This window comes from Pectinophora gossypiella, chromosome 11 (assembly GCF_024362695.1).
Source record: "Pectinophora gossypiella chromosome 11, ilPecGoss1.1, whole genome shotgun sequence".
NCBI lineage: Eukaryota > Metazoa > Arthropoda > Insecta > Lepidoptera > Gelechiidae > Pectinophora > Pectinophora gossypiella.
Window position 1 is genome coordinate 10,639,277 of NC_065414.1, and position 24,362 is coordinate 10,663,638.

General features: G+C 37.5%; 2 protein-coding genes across 3 annotated transcripts in view; both read right to left on the reverse strand.

Annotated features, from left to right (window-relative positions):
* Positions 1 to 24,362, reverse strand: part of LOC126370574 (adipokinetic hormone/corazonin-related peptide receptor variant I-like) — a 131,313-nt gene that overhangs the window by 43,975 nt on the left and 62,976 nt on the right. The window contains exons 2-4 of the mRNA XM_050015518.1: positions 20,437 to 20,558; positions 14,514 to 14,619; positions 776 to 980 (exon numbers count right to left, since the gene is read on the reverse strand). Of these exons, the coding sequence (XP_049871475.1) occupies positions 776 to 980; positions 14,514 to 14,619; positions 20,437 to 20,558 (433 nt within the window). The remainder of the gene's footprint in view (positions 1 to 775; positions 981 to 14,513; positions 14,620 to 20,436; positions 20,559 to 24,362) is intronic.
* On the reverse strand, positions 2,423 to 9,748 carry LOC126370517 (uncharacterized). Of its 2 annotated transcripts, XM_050015389.1 has the most exons (3): positions 8,580 to 9,748; positions 8,308 to 8,504; positions 2,423 to 7,847 (listed from the first exon to the last, which is right to left on the reverse strand). In XM_050015389.1, exon 3 carries the CDS (start codon positions 7,681 to 7,683, stop codon positions 3,556 to 3,558), a length of 4,128 nt encoding a protein of 1,375 aa, XP_049871346.1. In that variant the 5' UTR covers positions 7,684 to 7,847; positions 8,308 to 8,504; positions 8,580 to 9,748; the 3' UTR covers positions 2,423 to 3,555. The 2 variants fall into 2 exon arrangements, with proteins under 2 accessions (XP_049871346.1, XP_049871345.1); XM_050015388.1 differs by having other exon boundaries at positions 2,423 to 8,504.

Here is a 24,362-nt window from a genome sequence, read left to right on the forward strand (position 1 = left end):
ACATTGACCTTCAACAAGTTTATCCATGATAATTACGTTGAATAAATGATTCTGATTTCTGATATAATAAAAATCCAGTCTAGTGCGATTCCGAGTGGCGCACCGAGAGGAGATCAAAAGATAATTGTCTTCATAGGCACATCGAAATAGATTGCGAATAGTTTACAAACTGCAAAAAAGTATGTTATCGCAAAAAAATCTGTTTTTTGTGATAGAACAACACTATTTTCGGTTTTTTTCTTTTACGTGTGCTACCTATATAATCATGAATCTAGGGGTGATGTTAACAAACTAATCTCAGCTTTCAGACTGCCCTCAAGATCATGTCAAGTCGCTTTATATATATATATATCATCATTGACCTTATACGTCTGTTTCAGACGATTTATGACGTCATTGCCTCGAAGAAATGCACTTTTTTTCATGGCTGTATATATATAAGAACTGTCACATTGGCATGATCTTGGGGGCAGTTTCGAAGCTGGAATTAGTTTATTAATACCACCCTAAGTCTTTGGAAAGTACAAGTACCCCGTACGTTTTTGTTCCCCTACGAAATGTATTGAAATATTGCTAAGACTGGCTGTATGTTAGAATTGCGTTGTATTTTTTAAAACTTCAAGGGACCGCAGACGCAAGTATTAGATCTTAATTTCAACTTGATACCTCCACTCGTTCCCAGAAATGACAAACGAAAGGACATGCAACAAAGTGATTCTGTAAGGGTTCCGTTTTTCCTTTTCAGGTTCGGAAACCTAAAAAATTGCAATCTTACCTGTAATTTCTTTGGAATTCTTCGATATTTCGTAGAATATGCAAGTGTAGCAGACAGTTATGATGAGCAGTGGTAGGAAGTACATCGCGCAGAGACAGAATACATTGTAGGCCAACTCTTGCTGCTGACTTGAAAACGCCTCGAACGAAACACACTGCTGAAAGTCTGGCACTTTCGGGTGACTCATTACACGAAACACGAAACTCTGGAACAAGTAATTTTGAATTTAATTATAATATATGAATTTAAGTTTGAATGTTGGTAGGTATGTCTTTTAAAGTATAATAACTATGAATTATAACGGCTCCGTGGTCCAGTGGTTGAGCGTTGGGCTCACGATCCGGAGGCCCCGGGTTCGAATTCAGGTTAGGACATTACAGGCTTATCACCTGATTGTCCTGAAGTAAGATGATCCGTGCTTCGGAAGGCACGTTAAGGCGTTGGTCCCGGTTACTAATTACTGATGTAAGTAAGTAAGTAAGTAAAATGTTTATTTTTCATAAAAAAAATACAGAATTTTTTTTACAATAAAAACCTTACAAAACCAATTCCTCGGTTTGTCTGTGGGAGTAGAGTTCGCTTAGTTATTATGTTTTAAAATACTTACTAGGTGTGCTTTAGGCTAACAGGAAGTACATTACAAAAATCTTAAATAGTGTTATATAATTTCCATTACAGTTATCTTTGTTTTCCTACTGACTAGTAATTTGAGAAATCTTACTTGAAGTAATTCTATTTTATTTATATGTGATTTAAAGGTTAAACCATAGCAATCCGTATGTATACGTACGTTACACGAGTCATGTCAGGGGCCTTTGGCGGCTCAATAATAACCCTGACACCAGGGTTGATGAGGTTGGTATTCCACCTCACAACCCACACGATAAGAAGAAGTATAACTATAAGAGATGGCGTGACGACTTGGACGTTTACCGGACTGGCCGTACGCACAGGACTGCGAAAAATGGAAAGAGGAAGGTGAAGCTTTGGCCTAGTAGTGGGATCTTTCAGACTAGATTAGATATAAGTATTTGTATCCGTATGTATATTGGCCGGTCATAGGATGGGTGACCACAAAACAAAAAGAAAGTTTCATCTCGAGCTCCTCCGTGCTTCGGAAGGCACGTTAAGCCGTTGCTCCCGGCTGCATTAGCAGTCGTTAATAACCACCAATCCGCACTGGGCCCGCGTGGTGGTTTAAGGCCGAATCTCCCTGTCCATCCATAGGGAAGGCCCGTGCCCCAGCAGTGGGGACGTTAATGGGCTGGTGATAATGTTGATGATGATGATGATATTGTATCGACCTTGTTGTGCCGCCCAATAGACGTTGTCTCGTCCAAGCGTTCGAATTATTGTGAATCTGCTGAGTTGTATTTTTGACGTGTCTTATTATAGGTTCTTAAGACAATATGATGGATAGTATACCAGCTGGGCGCGAACCCCGACTCTAAGCGTCGTCTGGGACGATTATATTTGAAAAAAAAAAAATACAATTTCTAGCGGGCCAAGGCCGAATGATTGTCATATAAAAGTCGTCAACTCATATAAAAATCCTCTGGAGAAAAGTAATATAATACGAGCAATATCTTTTCCCAGAAATTTTCCGGTCTGTAGGGAGCGCTGGTAATTTCAATAAAACCCCACACAAACAATTGAATGAACTGTATTACTTAGGATATTAATTTAATTACAAGATCCAAACATTGAGACGCGTTGGCTTGCTCGCGCTAGAGATGTGACTGACCATAAATGGTAGACTATTAGGTATGTCCCATACATAAATTGGGGACAGCAAAAAAGTCAAATTTACTGTTATACAAAACAAATTATTTAAATGAATTATAAGTTATACAACCATAGTTCTTATTTTCTTTTTTTAAAACCTTGAATTAATTAAATCTTAATTACAAACCTTATTTTGTTTTTCATATTATCAACTTGAAACCATGAAGTTATACACAGGTATATAAACTTACAAATTTTGTATTAAACCCATACTTATCTTATATGCTATGCACAACAACATTATAGGTACCAAGATTGGCAGTAAGTATTTAAAACTTTATATAGGTAAGTAAGTACTTAAGTTATCTAGTCATTACATTATAAGAATAATCTCACATTAGAATGAACTTAAAAGAACAATTATAACTTTTCTCCTGTGATATTTACATGAATGGTAAGTATAACATAAAACACCTAATCACTAATTTTAGTGAGAAATAAAAATTAAATTCACATCTTGTGATTTAAGTAATTAAAAACAAAATTTAAGGAATACAAATTAAGCACATATATCCTTATTTAGCTTAGAAAATAATAAATGCTATTAAAAAGCAAATTGAGAAAACAGTATTTAGTAACCACTGAATAAGAAACACCATAGGTACCACATATTAGGTATTATTTATTACCTACTTTATATAAACATAACAGGTTTTTAAACCGTATATCGCTGTGCAGACCAGCCCTACGAGAAATTCTCTTGGGATCAGTATATAACCACTGGCTGCAGCAGGAACACAAAAAATGTATTCAAATACAACAAGATTACTAAGCCATTTAAAGAATTAGTTAACAATAAATGTTCTGCAATTACAATCAGTAACTAAATATTAATTTATGCTTAATAATAATACTTGTTGCACAATAAAACAGAAGGTACAAAAATTAAAAGTAACAATTATGTATGTAGCACAAATAGGAAGGCATAGCCTTGTACATACACCTGGGAGTATGACCAGCACCACAAATCCAGCATGGCAACCACCACAAACCTATTAATTTATAGGTAGGACACAAACTTTTGTCACACTAGTTCGTATGACAGTACCCTTACTGGTTCTGACTGTTAAAGCCCTGACCTTGCTATCTGACCCTGGAAACACCTGTTCAACTCGTGCCATTGGCCAGACCAACGGTGATGTATTATCCATCTTTAAAATGACCAAGCTATCTTTTTTGATATTAGGAACATTATGGTGCCACTTTGGCCTGCTCTGAAGCTGTGTCAAATATTGCTTTGACCAAGTCTTCCAAAAACTTTGAATCATTTGTGTACACTGTCTCCAAAATGACAAGCGACTGATGGGAACATCTGTAAGATCAGGTTCAGGATAAGATGTCAAACTGGTTCCAGTCAAAAAGTGTGCTGGAGTTAAGTAGGACATGTCATTAGAATCCACTAATGGTAAAGACAGTATTGGCCTAGAATTTAAAATGCCCTCTATTTGAATTATAACTGAGTTTAATTCTTCATATGTTAAAATTTGCTGACCTACAACCCTCTTCAAATGGTATTTTGCACTTTTTATTCCTGCTTCCCATAGCCCTCCGAATACAGGTGAGTAGCTGGGTATAAAGCTGAACTGAATGCCTAGATTAGAGGCATAATGACCTACTTGATCTTGATGTTTTTTATTAGAGTGTAATGAGTGAAGCTCCTTAAGTTGGTTCTTTGCACCTTTGAAGGTTGAACCATTGTCACAATAGATTACAGAGGGTTTGTTTCGGCGTGAAATAAATCTTTTTAAACATTGCAAAAAACATTCTGTTGTCATGTTTGACACCAGTTCAATATGTATGGCCTTTGTTATAAAACAAACAAATAGTACTATGTATGCCTTCAGTATTAGAGGTTTTCTAACTCTGTGCAATTTAATGGAAAATGGACCTCCAAAATCAATCCCTACTTTTTCAAATGGCCTACTGGGGTTCACCCTATCTGAGGGAAGAGAGCCCATCAATTGATGAGATGCCTTTGCTTTAAGCTTGAAGCAAGTCACACACTTGTAAATAACATGCTTAATTTCCCTAATACCGTTTATTAAATAGTACCTTTGGTGTAAACTAGCAAGTAATAACTTCTGACTAGCGTGCAATAAACATCTGTGCTCATTGTGAATTATCAAATGTGTTATCACAGACTTTTTTGGCAAAATAGCTGGGTGCCTTTGCTGATATGGAATGGCAGCATTCTGCAACCTACCCCCAACGCGAAGAATTCCCATTCCATCTATGAAAGGATTCAACGATTTTAAGTTGGACTTTATGGGTTTATTAGACAACAAATCTCTAATTTCATCAGCAAAGTGCTCATTTTGATCATGTTTAATTATCATATTTAAGGCAAAGTTCAATTCCTTGCATGTCAAATATCCAGATTCCCTTTTCTCTTTTTTTACTTTACAATTGTTAATAAATCTATATATGAACGCGAGAACTCGTTTCATTTTGTTTATGTCTGAATACTTAGACAAAAATTTGAAAGTTTCATTACTAGGAGTAGTAACTACATTGCAGACCTTCATTTCAGGGATATCAGTAAGTATTGTAGTGTTCTCAGAGCTGTGAGCCCAATCTGCGTTCTGTAAGAACTGTGGCCCATGCCACCACAGGTCAACATTCACCAGTAAGTGGGCATCCACTCCCCGGGACAAGCAGTCGGCAGGATTTTCCATTGTGTTGACATATGACCATGAAAAAGTTTCTGTCAGCTCGCAGATTGCCTTCACCCTATTAGCTACATACACACCTAGCTTAGCAGGGGCTGTATTCAACCAAGAGAGAACTATTTGAGAATCCACATATAAATGTACTTTGAGTTTGAAGCCTGCATTGATCATTTGATCATAAATCTTTTTCACTAATTTGGCTAGTAATAACGCACTGTTAAGTTCGAGGCGAGGTGTGCTTAAAGGTTTAATAGGATTTATCCTTGATTTTGAGCACAATAAATTGACTTTAACGTTCCCTTCCTTGTCAATCACTCTTAAATACACACAACACCCATAGGCCTTGTTTGAGGCGTCTGAAAACCCTACTAACTCAATGACTTGTGCATTGCTTGTGTCAGTATTTCTTTTAATTATTATTGGCTTCATATCATTTAAGTTTTGAGCAAACTTTATAAACATTTTATTTAATTCAGAAGGGAGAGGAGAATCCCATGAAACTTTAGCTAACCAAGTTAACTGCATAATAATCTTTGCAAGCACAATGATTGGGCCTACAAGACCCAAAGGATCAAACATTTTACTAATGAAACTTAATGCTTGGCGCTTTGTATAAGTTTCCAATAATACTTGCTGAGGGCTTGTGAGTTTAAGTGTATCAGAATGAATATTATAAGAAACCCCTAATGTTTTGACACACTGGTTTTCATCTTTACACAAATCAATCTCAGTAAATTGTTTTGATTCTGAAGGAATGTCATTTAATACTTTTTTGTCATTTGAACTCCACTTGTGAAGTGTAAACCCTCCAAGTTTCAACAATTCTATCAATTGTTTTTTCATCTCAATTAATGAATCAATGTCATTGCTACCTACATTGGCATCATCAATGTATGTATTGTTTATTAAGATAGATGCCCCTAATGGATACAAATCCTTATATCTGTGAGCCAATTCTACCAAACACCTTGTTGCCAAAAATGTGGAGCTTTTCAAGCCGTAGGTTACGGTTTGTAATTGTATACATTTCAAGCCTTCTTGAGGCGAATCCCTCCATAAAATATTTTGTAATTGACAGTGAGCTTTGTTAAGCTTCACTTGTCTAAACATTTTTTGTATGTCTGTGACAAAAACATACTTGTGCAATCTAAACAAAATTAGAATGTTAAACAACTCATTTTGAACGCATGGACCGTTCAATAAAACATCATTTAATGAAATCCCCAAATTGGTGAACATCGAACCATCAAAAACAACCCTTAGCTTAGTTGTACTACTATTTTCATTCATAACGGGGTGATGGGGTAAGAAATAAATTTGACCACTCTCTAAATCATATATTTCAATGTCGACATATTCTGCATGACCTAAAGACAAATATTCTTCAATGAAAGCCTTGTACTTTTGAAAGAGAACAGGATCCTTAGCAAATCTTTTTTCAAGGTTATGAAAACGCTGAATAGCACGAGAAAGTGAATCTCCTAGCTTCAATTGATCTAAATTTTGCTTCAATGGCAAGTCCACCTGAAATCTACCATCCTCTAGCACCATAGACTCGGTGAAAATCGATTCAGCTAATTCTTGGTCTGAAGCAGCTTCCTTGTAGATCTCAGAGACTTGTTCACATTTCCAAAAATTCTGCATATTTATTTCTAAACTGTCTAAACTGTCATTTTCATTTTTAGATTGAATTACCTGTTCATCATTATTTATACTTACTGTATTGCTGCACAAAGAAGAAGCACTGCTCTCCGACACCTTGCCAGCCACAACATAGCCGAAGAGTGTATTATGCAAACACAATCCAGCAGTAAGCGGAAGCTTGTCACGCAATAAGATTTGAAAGAACAAATCACAACCTAACAGTAGGCTTATTTTGTCACACTTATAAAAGTCTGGGTCTGCTAATTTAATATGAGAGGGCATATTAATGCTGTTTGCATCAATTTTAAACTGTGGTAAGTCACAGGTTATTTTTGGCACGACACAACAAGATATATCCAACTTGCTATTATTATTAATTGAATAAATTTGAAATGACGCCTTTTGGTTTATTTTATTTTTATCATCACAAATCCCACTGATGGACATATGCTCATCAGTTAAATTGCAGTTAATTTTATCTGTCAAGTCAGATAATACAAATGAAAGTTGACTACCAGAGTCACAAAGCGCCTTTACATAAAATTCGTGGCCATTTTTATCAATTAATTTGACTTTAATAGTTGGCAACAAAACATCATCACATTTATTTATGGAAAGTGCTACCTGTTTGATAACTTTCTCTGGATTATCCTGATGTAGTAAACTGTTGTGTTTTTCCTTACAAAATGAGCATTTAAAAATGAATTTGCACTTGTTAGGATGCTTGTTTAAACAAAGTTGACACAGCTTATTTGTTGTTACAAATTGTACACGGTCAGATAGCGAGGCCAGTTTGAACCTTTCACACATATGTAGTTTGTGGTACCTTGCATTACAGAACCTGCAGTTACTAGGTGGTGTTCGTTGTGTGTTTGTGATGGCTACCAGGCTCGCTCCGCGGCTGCTGTTCACTGCACCACTCCCATGACCTTGGCTGCTGTTTGCCACAGTTTCAAGTGCTGCTGCTCGTTGTTCTAAAAATTTAAGAAAGGATTTTAAATCAGGCAATTCTTCTTTTAACTCCAGATGAAAGCATCTCAGGCTGTATGGGTCAATTTTGCGTTGCAAAATGCATATTATTATCAAATCCCAATGGTTAGTAGGCACGTCCATGTTTTGTAAAGCTCCCAGATGTTGTCTTGTTTTAGAAACAATTTCCCTTAATGCAGAAGCCGTACACCTGGTCATAACTTGCATGTCTAGCAGTGAGTTAATGTGAGTGTTGATGATTTTATTTTTGTTGTCAAATCTGTCTTCTAGAAGTTGCAGTGCAACTGTATAATTTTCAGCTTTGAGGCTAAGATGCATAATCAAACTCGCAGCTTCACCTTCCAAGAAGGACTTTAAATAATATAGTTTGTCGCATGGGGACAGTTTTGCATTTGAATCAATAATGCTTTTAAAAAGGCTTATAAAGTTTTGGTAATTACATACCTCTCCGCTAAATTTATTTATGTTGATGGGTGGTAATCGGTGCATTCCAGTAATTCCATCCTCGCATGCAGCGCCGGAGACCATGCTCATGCATTTACCTGAAGCCTGAAGTAGTAAGGCCTCTTCAAATATAGCCAGCGTTGACAAGTACAGCTCTTCGTACTTGGCGATGTCCTCTGCGCTACTCTGGTCTAAAACTGAAATGTTCAGATTAGTGTCACAGTACTCCTGAAATACCTGGATAAGCCTCTTTTTTCTAACTTCGCACTCACTGGGTTTCAATTTTTCCAGTGCTATCCCATCTTGGCAGAGATTAAAAAGCCTCGTAATTGTTGCTTTAGCAACGCCTCGGGCGGCGATCAATTTGTTTAACTCCATAGTTGTGAGTTAAATTAAAAATATTTATGTAAAACAACACTGTAAAACAGCTTTAAATTGAAAAATAAAAATATGCGTTGTGAACGAATTTCACGCTATCAGTGATGATAACAAGAATGACAAGATGGCGTCAACTGGGCGTTGGCTGCTTTCGCGTTCGTCCCCCAGTCCCCCTCCAACATCTGCGGGGTGCGACGCGCACACGCGGAAATGCGCGGTGAGCGCGGGCGTCGATGTCAATAATGTGTCTATGGTGCACCACGATGCGTTCAGGCGCGTTCACACTCTCGGCGACAACTCGAAGCTCGAGAATTTAATTATTTATTTAAATGTTTTCAATCCGCACTTTTTAGTCTTCAACACGAAGACGAAATTAAATATTACACGAAGATTAAATTGACACTTATAGCAGCATCCTTTGCATGAAAAGTTGGTTTGTACACAAAGTTCACGACAAAGTTCTCCGTTCGTGCGATTATAGCATCGCACCACAACCATGAAAAATGGAAGATAAACAAATAAATTGTTTTGAATTATTAATTAAATGCACTTTTATGAACTTTAAAGTCACTTAACAGCAACGTTCATTGCACTAATTGGCAAACGCAACTTAACAGTTCACGCTTGTTTTCTCACGTAGAGATTTAAAATTTAAAATATCACTTAACAGCGACGACGTGACAGAGTTTATTAAGACGATTATAGCATCATCGGGCAACCACTGCACTTTTTTGTAATAAAAATTACTTAAACGCGACTTAACAGTCCACGATTTTGTCAATAAAGACACATTTCTCACGTAGAGAATTTTAATGGCGGATGAAAATTTTTGTGAGCCACACTCGCGACGCGGAAAAGCTGCTCAACCTTGGACCTTGCAACGACGACGAAGGACCATTATGTAGGGAGCGCTGGTAATTTCAATAAAACCCCACACAAACAATTGAATGAACTGTATTACTTAGGATATTAATTTAATTACAAGATCCAAACATTGAGACGCGTTGGCTTGCTCGCGCTAGAGATGTGACTGACCATAAATGGTAGACTATTAGGTATGTCCCATACACGGTCTACTTTTCTATTTTGTCTTTCCGTAGAACACTTATTTGGATTATAACTAAAAATAACGAACATTTTAAAAATAAAATAGTCAAGTCGGTCCACGCGTTCACTGGTGATGAGTTTACCTTTGAACAGCAAATAATAAAAAAAAAAAGCATCAGCTTGCGAATCCATTTTCAATAAGCCATTTTAATGAGGGCTAATAATAAAAAACTTTCCGGGCTAATTTCGTCAAAAACAATATAGATGGCGCTGTACGGTCGCGAGCATTAATATGTATACACTTTGGTACCATGTCACATTAACTTTTTTGACAAATTGAACAGTAAGTCTCACTAAACGTCAAATATGTTAGTGCGACAGAGTCCTAAAATGGATACATTATATTGCTCATGACTGTACATATATTATTTTTCTTCGTTTAACATATTTCATGGAAAACAGACATTTATCTTTTATATTTGTTTTTTATTACACCCAGGCACAATTACATCTTCCACCCATTATTATTCTGATCAAAATAAAGAGAAGCAATATATAAAGCAACATAATTCTATACATGAAGTGATCCAAATATCAAACAACAATTATTTTTTATATGCTTCTGCCATTACATTGTATTTTTGAATAATTATGTACCAGAATAATGAGAAATTTGGTGATTACCACGTTAAACCTGAACAACGCCATCTGCATTATTTTTGGTGAACGTAGCCTGCCATCATGCTGCTGTCATTAGGAAACTTTTGTGAAAATGGCTTAGTAGTTAACAATACAACTACGGTCCCGGGTTCAATTCCGCGTTGAGATTCAGGATATATATTTACAAAACTTTTGTATTTCTCCACCAATTCGAATCGTCAAATATTAGTGTTTAACTAGATAAGGATATGTCAATACACCTATGCATCGTGTACAAAATATAATACACAAAATTAACGACTCCATCGAAAATTAACTCAAAAATGGACATACCAAAATTTTCTTTCATTCGTGATCACGCATGTAACATATAATATTACCTTTTATCATTTCAATACAAAAAGGGTACGGTTTAATAGCAATCCTACCCTGAGGGAATTCATTTTGCCTTGTGCTGATTTATTTTCTAAATATCATGGATGTAAAAAGTGGTCGTTATGACTGTGAACCAGTGTCCATTTATATTTGGTTTACGAGAAATGCCTCCCTTCAGTAATATTACAAAGGTATTATTCATATAAACAGAATAGTATTATAAGGAAGGGTGTAAAAATGTCATAGTATTAAAGGTTGTTAAGATGCTCTGCTATAAAACACTTACTTTTTCCCTTACGCCTGTCAGTGGCCGTGACCCCTTTACTATTGTGACTGGCTCATTTGTTGGAGATTTTTTCATTACCTATGTAATTATAGCCCGAAGTAATATATTTTATGGGTAGACGTGCCAGACTAGCACATCGAGCGACATGCCGCCTCTGCACTCTTGATTTTATTCCCAACTGTTTGGCTTTTTTAAAAAGGCTGCGACATAAATGGGTAAAAAGACCCCTTTACTATTGTCTCTGGAAACATTTTACGAATAGCATTTATTGCTGCTTTCTCATAAGGAACCTTTGTTCCTTCGTTTGTTCTTCGTTTCTTTAAACGCATACTAAATACTGATATATTTGTTTAATTAATTAGACAATGCAACAATAAATGGTGTGACAACCTGGTGTGACCACGAGTCCGGAGGGAAAAAATAATTGAATATGTTTTTCTTTTTTGCCTATAAATGGCCAACTTATCGAGAAAATAGTTCCTATGCTATAGTGGTATCAGAAAAAAGGTGGTATATATCATATTAATGATTTTTTGGCGCGATTTCAATCCCCTTCTCGCCTCACCTCGTCTGTGTAAAAGCTACTTTAGACGGTTACAAAAAAAAATCCTTTTTCGTAACTGGTTAGAAATAATAATTAATTACGAAAATGGAAAAAGAGTCTTCTTTGATAACTGGTTATCAAATAGCGAATAAAATTATTTTTTCATAACTAGTTATGAAACTTTGGTTACGAACGTGGACGAAGGGATTGACAAATTGTATTATTTCACTTAAATTCCACATTCCACTTGATTGAAAATTCCACTTGATATTGACTTGGAATCATGAGCCGAATCATCCTCAGTATTCAGTACGGCGGAGGTGTCACTCAGAATCAGAATCATTTATTCAACGTAATTATCATGGATAAACTTGTTGACCGGTCAATATAACATTTTTGAATTTACGTCATTACGCAAGGTGTTATGGCTGAGTAGAAGAAATGACAAGAGCAACAACTGCAACAGCAACATATCTTTTAAAAACCAATTACAAGTTATTTAATAACTAGAGGGACACATTCAATACCAGACATTTTTTATCATTTATGTAGTCATTAATCTTATAATAAGCTTTTTTACATAAAGTAAGCTTCACATGGTCTTTAAATTTATTTTCTGACAAATTTAAAATATTATCTGGTATTTTATTGTAAAAACGTATAAGTACATAACCCCAAAAAAGATGAATTTAATTTACTTAATCTAGAATTTTGAATAGCAATTTTATTTTTATTCCTTGTATTGTTTGTATGCCTTTCAGAGTTTCTCGGAAGGAGAAATACATTTTTACGTACATTCATAATGTTTTCATAAATATATTGACTTGCGACCGTCAGTATATTTATTTCTTTAAACAGCTCCCTTCAACGCTCCCTTTAAGAGTCCCGACAACGCAGATAATAAATACTAACATTCTGTATACATATTTTTATCACTGTCACTTGCTTTTCGAAATCGTTCGCAACTTGGCTTACCCTTAATATGTATTTTTGTCGATAGGTGTAGAAATTTAATACTTTCAAATTGGATCGGATGCCTACAAAAGAAGTAATAAAGTTTCACCCCATCAGAATTAAAAGGTCCTCATTACAGCGACATCGCTTGTCAGAGCCCTTAATTGACTTTTTAATTTATAGTTCACAATGTATTCAAATGCGTTTGGAACCCGTAAGTACCTTAATTATAAGCAATGGGTCAATAAATTAATTTATATTCAAGTTTTCTTCCTATTTGATGGTTACTTTACGGAAAAATGGCATAACTTTACTGCTTATTTTTCGGTAATTATGCGGAAAACGGAAGACTAATATTATACTGTCAAAGTTACGGAAAGTTATCTTTGACTTTCTCCACTTTTCTTAGAATTAGAAAAATAAACGGTTATCGTCAATCTACAGCAGTAACCGTAACATTCCTGATGTCAAACGGTGGACATGGGCTAGCGACCAATGAGGGTCTTTCTAGGCTACGTTCACTAAAAACAATACAGATGGCGTTGTACAGCTTTAACGTGATAATTACCTATTTTCTCATTACTCGGGCACATAATTATTCAAAATTACAATGTCATAGGCTCTGCACGGCAACCACGCCGAGCGCGGCGCGAATTACATCGAGGCCTACGACCAATAGCCGTTTAACGGTAGATAGCATTCGTATCGTTTATTGGTCGAAGCGCTCAATATAATACGCGACGCGTGCTGCGCGATTGTCAAATCAAATCAAATATACTTTATTGCACAGAACTAAATTTCAACAATCAGACAACACATGAATACAGTACAATTTGGGCGGCATTATTGGTTGTCAAGCATATTATAATAACAATTGTTGCTTGATATTTGGATCATACTATATATAGAATTATGTTGCTACCTACTTAGGTAATATACTTATATTGCTTGTCTTTATTTTGATCAGAATGATAAATGAGTGGAAGATGTAATTGTGCCTGACTGTAATAAAAATGGTTAACGTTTATACCCAAAAACAAAGAAAGAAAATGCATGTGTCTGTTATCTACGAAATTAGAAGGTTAAAGGAAGCAAAATCTGTACAGCGCCATCTGTATAGTTTTTGAGGAACGTATCTACTACAACCTGTTTTTTATAAAATAGATGTGGGATGGGGCATGACGGAAAAGATTTTATTTATTTAATCTATGTTTATTTAAAACGTTTTATAAAGTTAATTCATTTTCCATTTGAAAAATAACGACCGCCATTTCCTTGTCATTCCGCAATCCTCTCTTCTCTCTCTCGCTCACTCCTCGCTCTCCCTTTCACACACCTTTACGTTACGTTTCATTCTGCATACCATTCCTACAAAGATATAACATGACGATCAAACTGTTTAGCTGCCAGATGCACTGAAGAATTTACCGATATAAGGATATTCAAGATTGTCTTATATACTTAAATATTTGTGTGAACAATGTTTGTAGAGCACGGATGAGTTATTCATCAATAATAAGTATATTGACATTATTGTGTTGTAAATTTGACCCCTTTGATTTTTACCTGTGTAAAATATTATGACATCTGTATTCGCAGCACATTAAAAGCAAATAGAGAATTTGCCAAGTTGCGAACGAATATGATAATCATATTGCCAGTGTTAAAAATGTATGAGACTGACATAAGGTTATATAAGTTGACATAATCCCATATATATTTATCACTGTCACTGTCGATTGTTATACGCTGTTACTTACGTAGGAAAATCGTAATTCAAAGCAGGTACCTATATACGTATAGTAAGTAAGTAAAACGTTTATTTTTCATAAGAATACAAAAAATATTGGTACAATAAAAAACCCACAAAACCAATTCCTCGGTTTGTCTGTGGGAGTGGAGTTCACTTACAGTTAACTTATAGCTAAGAGATATTTTGCATAAGATGTTTAAAGTACTAACCTGTGGCAAACTGCATAGTAACGCGATTATCCATGCAAATGTCAGCATCATTTTACTTCTCTTTCTAGCTATTGGTAGCCTTAGTGGGTAGAGTACAGCGAAAAACCTGAAACAAAAGATTGATTTAGAATATTCATCAAAAAATGTAGTATAGTACAAAAAGTACGTAGTAGTATGTAGTAGTGTAGTATGTAGTAGTGTAGTGTAGTATGTGTTTTTGTTCGTATGTTTATGTCCTTTGTATATGTTGTTGTGCAATAAAGTATTATTGATTGATTGATTGAAATGTGGTAGTAAGTGATTCTATGTAAATAAATATATTTTTTGTGCATTAAATATATATTATATTATATTAATTATGTATTTATTGGTGCTAATTCCAGTACACACCATCTAATTTGATTTTAAGTTATATCTGTCATTTTCTTATCCGCCGAAAAGGACCCTATAAAAATTAACATTGAATAATAACCCCACAGAATTAAGTTGACAGCACGCGTCAAACAATTTGCATACCAGCGAGATACCTTTTTAATTCGCCCGGGTTAGTCACTCATTTCTTCCTAAAATTAAGAACTGTCAATCATCTGCCCCTATCCTTTTCGATGGATAAGAAAATGACAGGTATAACTTAAAGTAAACTGAGGAGGTGTCTGCAGGAATCGGGGCCATTGTATTTACTTATTGAGCCACGCTTTGGACCATGAAATCTCCCAAATAGGAGCACACGAATTGTTTTTATTTTTACTATCGTCGCTGACATCGCTAACTGACTTATCTGAAATTTTTGGCGAATCAGATTTGCACGTTTTGCTATTGTCGATAAGACATGATTTAAGTTTGCAAAATCGGCCTCGATATGTTACCTCCATAACCTTAGAGCAATACGGGAAAGGACACACGCAGACGATCCCCTTTGCCAAAATTATAGTTCATGTGGACATGTCATACAATAAATACTAAACGGAACCTAGTTACGCGACGTGCTTGAAAAACGATTTTACCCTAAATGAATTATCGAATTTATCTACTATAATGCTTCTATGAATAGTTGGTATACCATAAAGTAACGTATCGCAGATTAAAAGAATAAGGAATAAACTACGATAACGGCGACTCTCCGCTCCCCGCCAGTGGTTGAGCTAGGTTTACCTCACCCCATGTCGGTCTTACTTTTAGTCTTCAATCATATGGCGACAGACGTCACACACATAGATGCGCGTGTACGATAACCTCAATATGTACCTAGTGTCTGTGTAAAACGAGGTAAATTTGTATGAAGTGTACGGGGTAAGGCAGATCCCAAGAATCTGACGTGGAGACCGTTAATACCTTAAAGGGTTAACGAAAATACTGATATGAGAAACCATCTAATACCGAGTTCTTCCATCCAAGATTCGCCACTTAAGATAAACTCTTTAAAGGATTACTCAAGGAGAATGAGTATCAACATTCATACATCTATGTTTTTTCCAATATTCCTACGTACTCTCGCTGCGTATCATTTGAATAATAAATTCTTGTTTGCTGGGTGATTGGATGGGGGCCAAATGACGAATGATTAATGGCATACTGGCTTATCTAGGCTAAAATATACATATATAGAGGGTGTTAGTGACATCGCAACAAAAACTTTGAGGGATAATTCTGAGTTGATATCAAGTGGAATTTACCGTCGCAAAAGTATAAAATTTAAAATAATATAAAAAGACGCAAAATAATACATTAATTTTGCGACGGAAGATGTCACTAACATCCTGCATATATATGGCTCAGTTGGCAGATAAAGCCTCGTATCCACTAGGCAACAATAAACGCTCAACACGTATCGCTCACTATGTACGCCAACGTTGCACAACAACGCGCGACGTTGCCAGCTGAAGAGCAACTTGTCGCGCGGCTTGTTGTTGGCTTAGAGAGCATCGTTAGTTGAGCATCAACTGTTGTCGAGTGGAGACGTGACGCGCAACAACACTAGCCACACTCTGACGACATGTTGTTACAAAAGTTACGCGCTAACTTTCAACATGTTGGGCAACGTGTTGTGCAAAATGTCGCGCGTCAAATGTTGCCAAGTGGAAACGCGGCTTGACTATCTTATTTATTTTATTTTTTTATTTATTTATTAGGCACATCAACAGTACAAACACACAACAATTAATATAACTTTCTTACGGCTAGTACTAGTGTTTGCACCAATTACAGACGTGCACAACTTATGTAATTAACATGTATGTAGAATTTGTTTTAAAAATTAAATAAAAAATTAACGGAATAACTAAAGGTATGAAAAGTTCACTATCACTGTAAGTTTGCATTTTCAAACCCAGCGCGGCCTGAACCAATAATTTTCGATTCGTTTTTGGATTCGTATTAAAATCGTAAATGATTATCACGCTCAGCGATGAAGAAAAACGTGATTTCTATTTTATAGCACTCCCTCGTGCTTAGGGAAACCCACAAAGAGAAAATTTGACTCGGACGGGACTGGAACCCGCAACTCTTGTAAAGCCGAAACGTGTATTTTAATTACACCATCAGGTTCTCCTCCTCATCAACATCAACATCAGCCGTATGACGCCCACTGCTGGGCATAGGCCTCCCCCAAGGATCTCCACGACGATCGGTCCTGCGCTGCCCGCATCCAGCGGCTTCCCGCGACCTTCACCAGATCGTCGGTCCACCTTGTAGCGGGCCTACCCACTGAGCGTCGTCCGACACGTGGTCGCCACTCCAGAACCTTTCCGCCCCATCGGCCATCGGTTCTCCTCGCTATGTGTCCTCCCCACTGCCACTTCAGCTTTGCAATTCTCCGAGCTATGTCGGTGACTTTAGTTCTCCTGCGGATCTCCTCATTTCTGATTCGATCGAGCAGGGAAATACCGAGCATAGCTCTCTCCATTGCCCGCTGAGCGACACCGAGCCTCCTCACGAGACCCATAGTAAGCGGCCACGTCGCTTACTCCTCCTGTCCATGACAAATTATTTCGATCTATGTATCGGCGTAGGCTTAATGAAAAATTTTTTTTGAAGGAATACTTTGTAAGAAAACCCACATTTCCAACAAATGCGTTTCCCCCTCACACTATAAACAAGAAGTCAGCTTATTAACCATAATAACTCCTTCTTTAACTTTTGCTCAGCCTTTAGTTTCCTATCATGTAAGATAATGGGCTAATGGGCATCAAACTTTGTTCATTTCATTATCTTCCTGTCTGAATCATTCACAGCAAGTTACGAATTAATCTAAAGGTAGTCAGCCCATTCTTAAATTATTTTACCTTTAAATTTACAGCTATTCGGCTTGAAATATGATATATTTTAGATCTGTCTCCCCGATACCGACCCCGCCGGCGTGGTCGACGATTTCCCTCAATCAGCGCTTATCGCTATCATTAATTCTTTCAAATATTTTTCCACTCAGACGACACCCTGAGCCGAGGTTCACGCCCAACTGGGCACCTTCAGGCCTGTTGTCTTAAACGTTGTACCGGGTGAGAGCCTTCAGCGCTCACATTTGTCCGGCCAAGTAGTTAATGCCATCTGCGGCAAATCTACAATAAGTCACGTCAAAAAAACAAAAAAAAAATTGATCTGTCATTTTATTGTTTTGTTAAAACTTGCCGATTACACTTTGTGATCATTTTGTCCTGCTTTATACCGGTAATGAATTATGTCACCATTATTTAAATCCTAATAATGCTATAACCAAACTCAATGGCCATTTGCTAGGTAATAGTGTACAGTAATGGTCCATTATTAATAATTATTGTCTTTGTATCATACACCTAGTCTTAGCACTGTCAGTATTGTAAAATATAACCTACAATATTAATATTATTACTTATAATCGTTACTTCGTTTTGCTGAACTGAGAGCGTATAAAAAAACACGTTCAGTCAGCTGCCAGCAACCTCTCGGGCAAGTTGCCCGACAGTGGAGTTGGAAGTTAGGTCATTTATACAGGGTGTTAGTGACACCCTAACGAATACTAAGGGGGATGATTCAGACCATGATTCTGAGTTAATATCAAATGGAATTTTCCGTCGCAAATTTGACGATATTTTTTATATTTTTTTAAATGGTGTGGGTAATGGGTGTTTGTGACACCATAATTAATACTGAAGGGGATGGTTTAGACAATGATTCTGAGTCGATATCAAGTGGAATTTCCTGTCGGAAAAGTCATGAATATTTTAGTAATTTTTAAAATTAATTTCTGTTCTATAAGTACTTTTGTGACGGAAAATTCCATTTGATATCAATCCAGAATCATAGTCATATCATAATTTGACATTTAGTGAGACTTACAGTTCAATTTGTCAAAAAAGTTAATGTGACATGGTACCAAAGTGTATACATATTAATGCTCGTGACCGTACAGATTTAACATGATAATTACCAATTTTCTATTGCTCGAGTACACAAGTATTACAAAATATAATGTAATGGCAGAGGTATTTATAAAAATAATGGTTGGTTGACATTTGGAACAGATTATTTATAGAATTATGTTCCTACCTATATTGCTTGTCTTTATTTTGATCAGAATAATAATGCGTGGAAGATGTGTTGTGCTTGGGTGTAGTAACAAGTGTTATTTACACCCAGAAACAAAGATAAAGTATGCATATGTCTGTTATCCGTGAAATTGGAAAGTAAAACGAAGGCAACTCTATACAGCGCCATCTATATTTTTTTGTGAACGTAGCTTGGTAATTCTCTCATTGGAAGGCAGTCGTGCGCTTATGTATGTAATGAAAAAAGACAAACTTCTAACATCCAGACTCGGGAGAAAAGGAATACTAAATGACCTAGAGTACACACTTGTGTAATTAATTAGATAGGGATAAAAAGTAGCGCTTTAAAGTATGTTGTCTTCATTTATATCACGCACTTAATACCTAGGAAGAAAATGTGGATGGATTATGTAAAGAAGGATATGTTGTTTTAAGTTTACGCGGTTATTATCATAATTAAAACACATAATAACGGGTTCTTACCGCGTTTAAATGGGGATATGAGACTCCCGATATTTCGACACTGTTGCAAGTGCCATGATCACGGGATGACTGATGAGATTGGAGTGGAGTAGGTAGATCCATAATTTTCTACGGGCAGACATATCTGTCTACCCTCTTTCTTTGCCGCTTGTTTAATGTTTTTGATGAAAGGTGTGAGTACGGAGATGACGACTGACTGATATGAATGGAAGAGGAATACATGTTGTGCCGACCCCGCCTAGAGTGGGATCTTCTTCTATCGTGTGAGTTGTGAGGTCAATTACCAACCCCATCAACCCCCGCACACGCACACGCACACGCACACGCAAACGCACACGCACACGCACACGCACACGCACACGCACATACGACATTTTTTTTCCGATCTTTATATAATTTAATATTACTGTACTAAACTCTGTACTGTGTGTGTTTACTGTATTGCACTGCCCCGTATTTCAGTGTATACAGTGTAGTCATTTCCTTTCACCCTTAGGTTGCCTGAAAGATATTGCTGCTTAGCAATAAAGCCGCCAATTGTACTTATGCTGTTATTTTGAATTGAATTATTAAAGGCTTTGTGATTTTATCGAAGTTTGTTTGTTGTTATTACATTTATCGAATGGAATTGAAATTCTGATAATAAAAACAGAACACTTTTATATTTTCTATTTACTTAACTAGTTTATGAATTTTAATAAAGAAAAATGTAATAATAAGTGCGAAATTTTATTGTTTTTTCATACAAATTTCATAATAATTCTGTGTTTTGACGTATAGAAAAAAGTAACTGAATTTACTAGTTGGAAACTAGCCTATTATAGATTTGTTGGGTGGGATTTAACACAGCTGGCGAGGAGTAGGTGTATGTACTATACACCTCTACTTTATCGGGGATACAGATAAAACAACTTTCTCACCTATCTAAAGATATGCAGACTAAAACATTTGAAGACAGATACAGCCCGAAGGCTCGGAGTACGAGGAAGAACTTGCAGGCCAGGTTACCCGCTATCCACGCGTTGGTTGTCCGCCACCCGATCTGGAAAGGCAAAGATAATTAATTGAAAAAATCAAATCAAATCTAATCAATTTATTTGCGAGAACACATAGATACAATAAAGGTGGTAAAATAATTTAAATAACAATGTTGTGATGTGTTCGGCCTGCATGCAGGCGTACAAATATACATAAGAAAATAAAAAATAAACAAATGGTACATTGAATGAATCAATTTGTAATGAATTGCACATTAATATACTTAATTAACTTTCTCGCACTTATTGCAAGTGCAGGACGGCATTCATTTAGGAGCTGTTGAGCTAAAATTGGGTTAAGTTTGTATGCACACGACTGGGCACCAATGTATTGTATTTTATTTTATTTCATTTTTATTAATAGTATTAATTGTATTTTGTTTGTAAGGACATTGATAATTTTGGTTTTATTTGATTTTATATAATTTAATTTGTTTTTAATTTTGATAATGGAAAATAATCTGTTGTACTTATTTGAATTTGAATATCTTAATACTTAGACTAATCATGTAAATGTTTTTATTGTACCTATTTAAACATTGTCGCTTTGGTTTTGGACCCAACCTGTAGGTAATTGTATATCTATGTTGTTTGCTTATAGTTTTATGTCATGTCAGATATGATAAGAAAAAATGCAAATGCCGTTTTATTCCGAAACTATACGGACCTGTCCCAGAGATGGAAATTTGGCGAGGGTGTGAGAGTACTGGGGCCAGTGCGGAACGGATGACGGTGAGACCTGCAAGAGGCACGTCGACCAGGGCAGACCTCAGTAACAAGAGACCAATAGTAGCTAATTACAAGATTAATGGGGAGACCTGTGGTATATCTATGTTGTTTGCTTATGGTTTTATGTCATGTCAGATATGATAGGAAAAAATCTAAATGCCGTTTTATTGAATATATTACAGTAATGTTCTTGAGTAGGTAGTGGGGATGCTAGGTGATGGACGTGGGGTCGTCCATCGCCTGGCACTTAGTCCCCCGTGTTCCAAGCACCTCTGACGATTACGAGCACTCGAGAAGTGCTCACCGAGCCGGGTCCTCACGGACACCGCCTGGGAGTCGCGGAAGTATGCGGGTGAGTTCCCGTGGCTCCCATCCAGGCGGCAAGACGAACACCGTATGCGGGAAACTAGAGATCCTGGAATCCCACGTAACCCGTCGTCATCCCCATGGCGGCGGGCATGCGTAAATGCATCCCAACGTGAAAAAGATAATGTTCTTTCAAACTTAATTGAATAAATTGGATTTAAATACACTGTTTATACATTCTTCAAATTCAAATTCAAAAATATCTTTATTCAGTAGGTAACATAGTTACACTTTAAATCATCAATTTTTAAATAACGAACGTCTCATCCGCTTAAAACTAATGCAGCTTCTCACAGCCTGTATAGCCGGGGAAAATAAGCTTTTTCATGTCCATCTATCTAACGATACGCCTAGTGTTATTACATAAGTATCCACTTGCTCTAACAGTGCCCTAATAAATCTGTTTACTCGTATAAGTTCACAGACTGTTGGTACCTAAAAAAATGCCCGTGGTTTTACTAGTACCACTGGTAGTACAGTCATGAGTAATAACATGTACCCGCTTTAGAACCCTGTCACATTGACATTTAATGAGAGTTACGGTTTAATTTGTCAAAAAAGTTAATGTGACATGGTATTGTGGGAACATACAAATTATTTATTAATCAAATTAAAAACAAATCTTAAGTTAATATAAAATCATAAAATCAAGTAAACCCGGGTGAGATCGTTGTATTATAAACATTGCTTTGTTTCAAGGTATTCACGTCTGTCTACCCCTTCAGGGAGGCAAACCTGATGTTAAGATGTCGCTAAATTATACAAGTCTGCATACCCCTTCCGGGATGCAGGCGTGAAGTGGAAGTATTTCCGAACCTTTGTGGCGCGCTGTACAACTTGTGACTCAGCGGGCGCGCATCGCTCCTATGCCTACAATACCTTATATGGTCATGAATCGATGCGAGGCGCGCGCGCGCCCCACCGCACCGCAAGCGACACAGCTGACGCGCCAGTCGTATCTCAAAGACCACGGCGAATGCCCGCTTGCTTTTTATGTAAAGATTCCCGCGCTTTACGCTACGTAGTTAGCTGATATTTTTGTATGCTTTTTAACTTCACGCTATCTATCATTTTCCTGAACCTGTGCCTTCTAGTTAGTTCTATTTCCTATTCTAACGCTACGCTTTTATCTATTGTGCCGTCTAGTGACTTTTGTGAACCTTCTTCTTGCTGTGTACTCGTGCAAAAATAAACTTTATGTTGAGTGTCGTATCGGACTGGATTGTTTATTTCACTGCACCCGGTAGGGCACCCACATCTGGTGACCCCTTGTTTGAACATTAAAACGCGTTAACGTGTACCAGTTCGAGGATGTCTAGATCGGGCAGGTCAGACGAAGCAGCAGCAGCAGCGTCATCCGCCAAGGATGATTTCCCAGCACTCGCGAAGGTCGGAGTACGTGTGCCACCCTTCTGTCCAGACGACCCGGCGCTTTGGTTCGCGCAAATCGAAGGCCAGTTCGTGCTTTCGGGAATAACGGCGGATACAACGAAATTTTATTATATCTCGGCCCAGCTGGATAGACAATATGCTATGGAGGTGAAAGACATCATCGTCAATCCACCAGCTGTCGACAAGTATGAAAAGTTGAAGTCCGAGCTAATTAAGCGACTTTCCGCCTCGCAAGAAAAGAAAGTCAAGCAACTCCTTACGTACGAGGAGCTAGGCGACAGGAAACCGTCGCAATTTTTGCGGCATTTGCAGACGTTAGCGGGACCAGCCGTTCCAGAGGATTTCCTCCGCACATTATGGGCAGGTCGGTTACCTACTAATTTACAGACCGTAGTGGCAGCAGCGCAACGAAAAATGTCGTTGGCAGACGTAGCGGAGCTTGCCGATCAGGTGTACGATATCGTACCCAACGCCCCACAAGTTGCGACCACAAGTGCAAATGTTTCGTTAGTAGACATGACGAGGCAGATTAGCGAACTCACTAAGCAGGTAGCTTCTTTGCAATCGCAACTAAATAATGACGGCGGTGCACGTTCCCGATCAAGAAGCAGGGGTAATAATAATAATAAAAATTATCGTCGACGATCTAGATCCAGATCATTTAATCCGGCCGTCTGTTTTTATCACAACAGATTCGGAGAGAGGGCTACTAAGTGTACGCTTCCTTGTTCTTACAGCAGCAGTACTGTGGGAAACGACACAGGCAGCCGGAGATAGCGGCCAACGACTGCCATAATGTTGCACCGGGCCGCCTTTTTGTTGTGGACAAAGCGTCGAAGAAGAGTTTCCTCGTCGATACCGGTTCTGACCTGTGTGTGTACCCGCGCACGGCATTGGGACAGCATCGGACGAAGACGGAATACCAGCTATTCGCGGCCAATGGCACGGTGATATCTACGTATGGCTGGGTACAACTGGAGCTTAATCTAGGTTTGCGGCGAGCATTTAACTGGAGGTTCGTGGTGGCTGATGTCTCCAAACCAATTATAGGAGTAGATTTCCTATCTTACTATAATCTACTTGTTGATTGCAGGCAGCACCGTTTAATAGATGGCGTGACAACACTCTCTGTGTCCGTGCCAGCAAGAAAGGGTGCAGATGCTGTCACCTCCGTCAAGGCCGTCTCCGGGATATCGAGATATCATGACCTCTTACGTGAGTTCCCAGACATAACCCGCCCGGCAGGTACGCATACACCACCAAAACACAACACGGTCCACCATATCCGGACTACTCCTGGTCCACCAGTCACGAGTCGCCCT

Coding starts and splice junctions, on each gene's coding strand:
- LOC126370517 (XM_050015388.1), bottom strand. CDS start 8,685: ATGGAGTTAAACAAATTGATCGCCGCCCGAGGCGTTGCTAAAGCAACA. Junction 8,505..8,579: donor ACTGGAAAAATTGAAACCCA/GTGAGTGCGAAG, acceptor TGAACATTTCAG/TTTTAGACCAGAGTAGCGCA.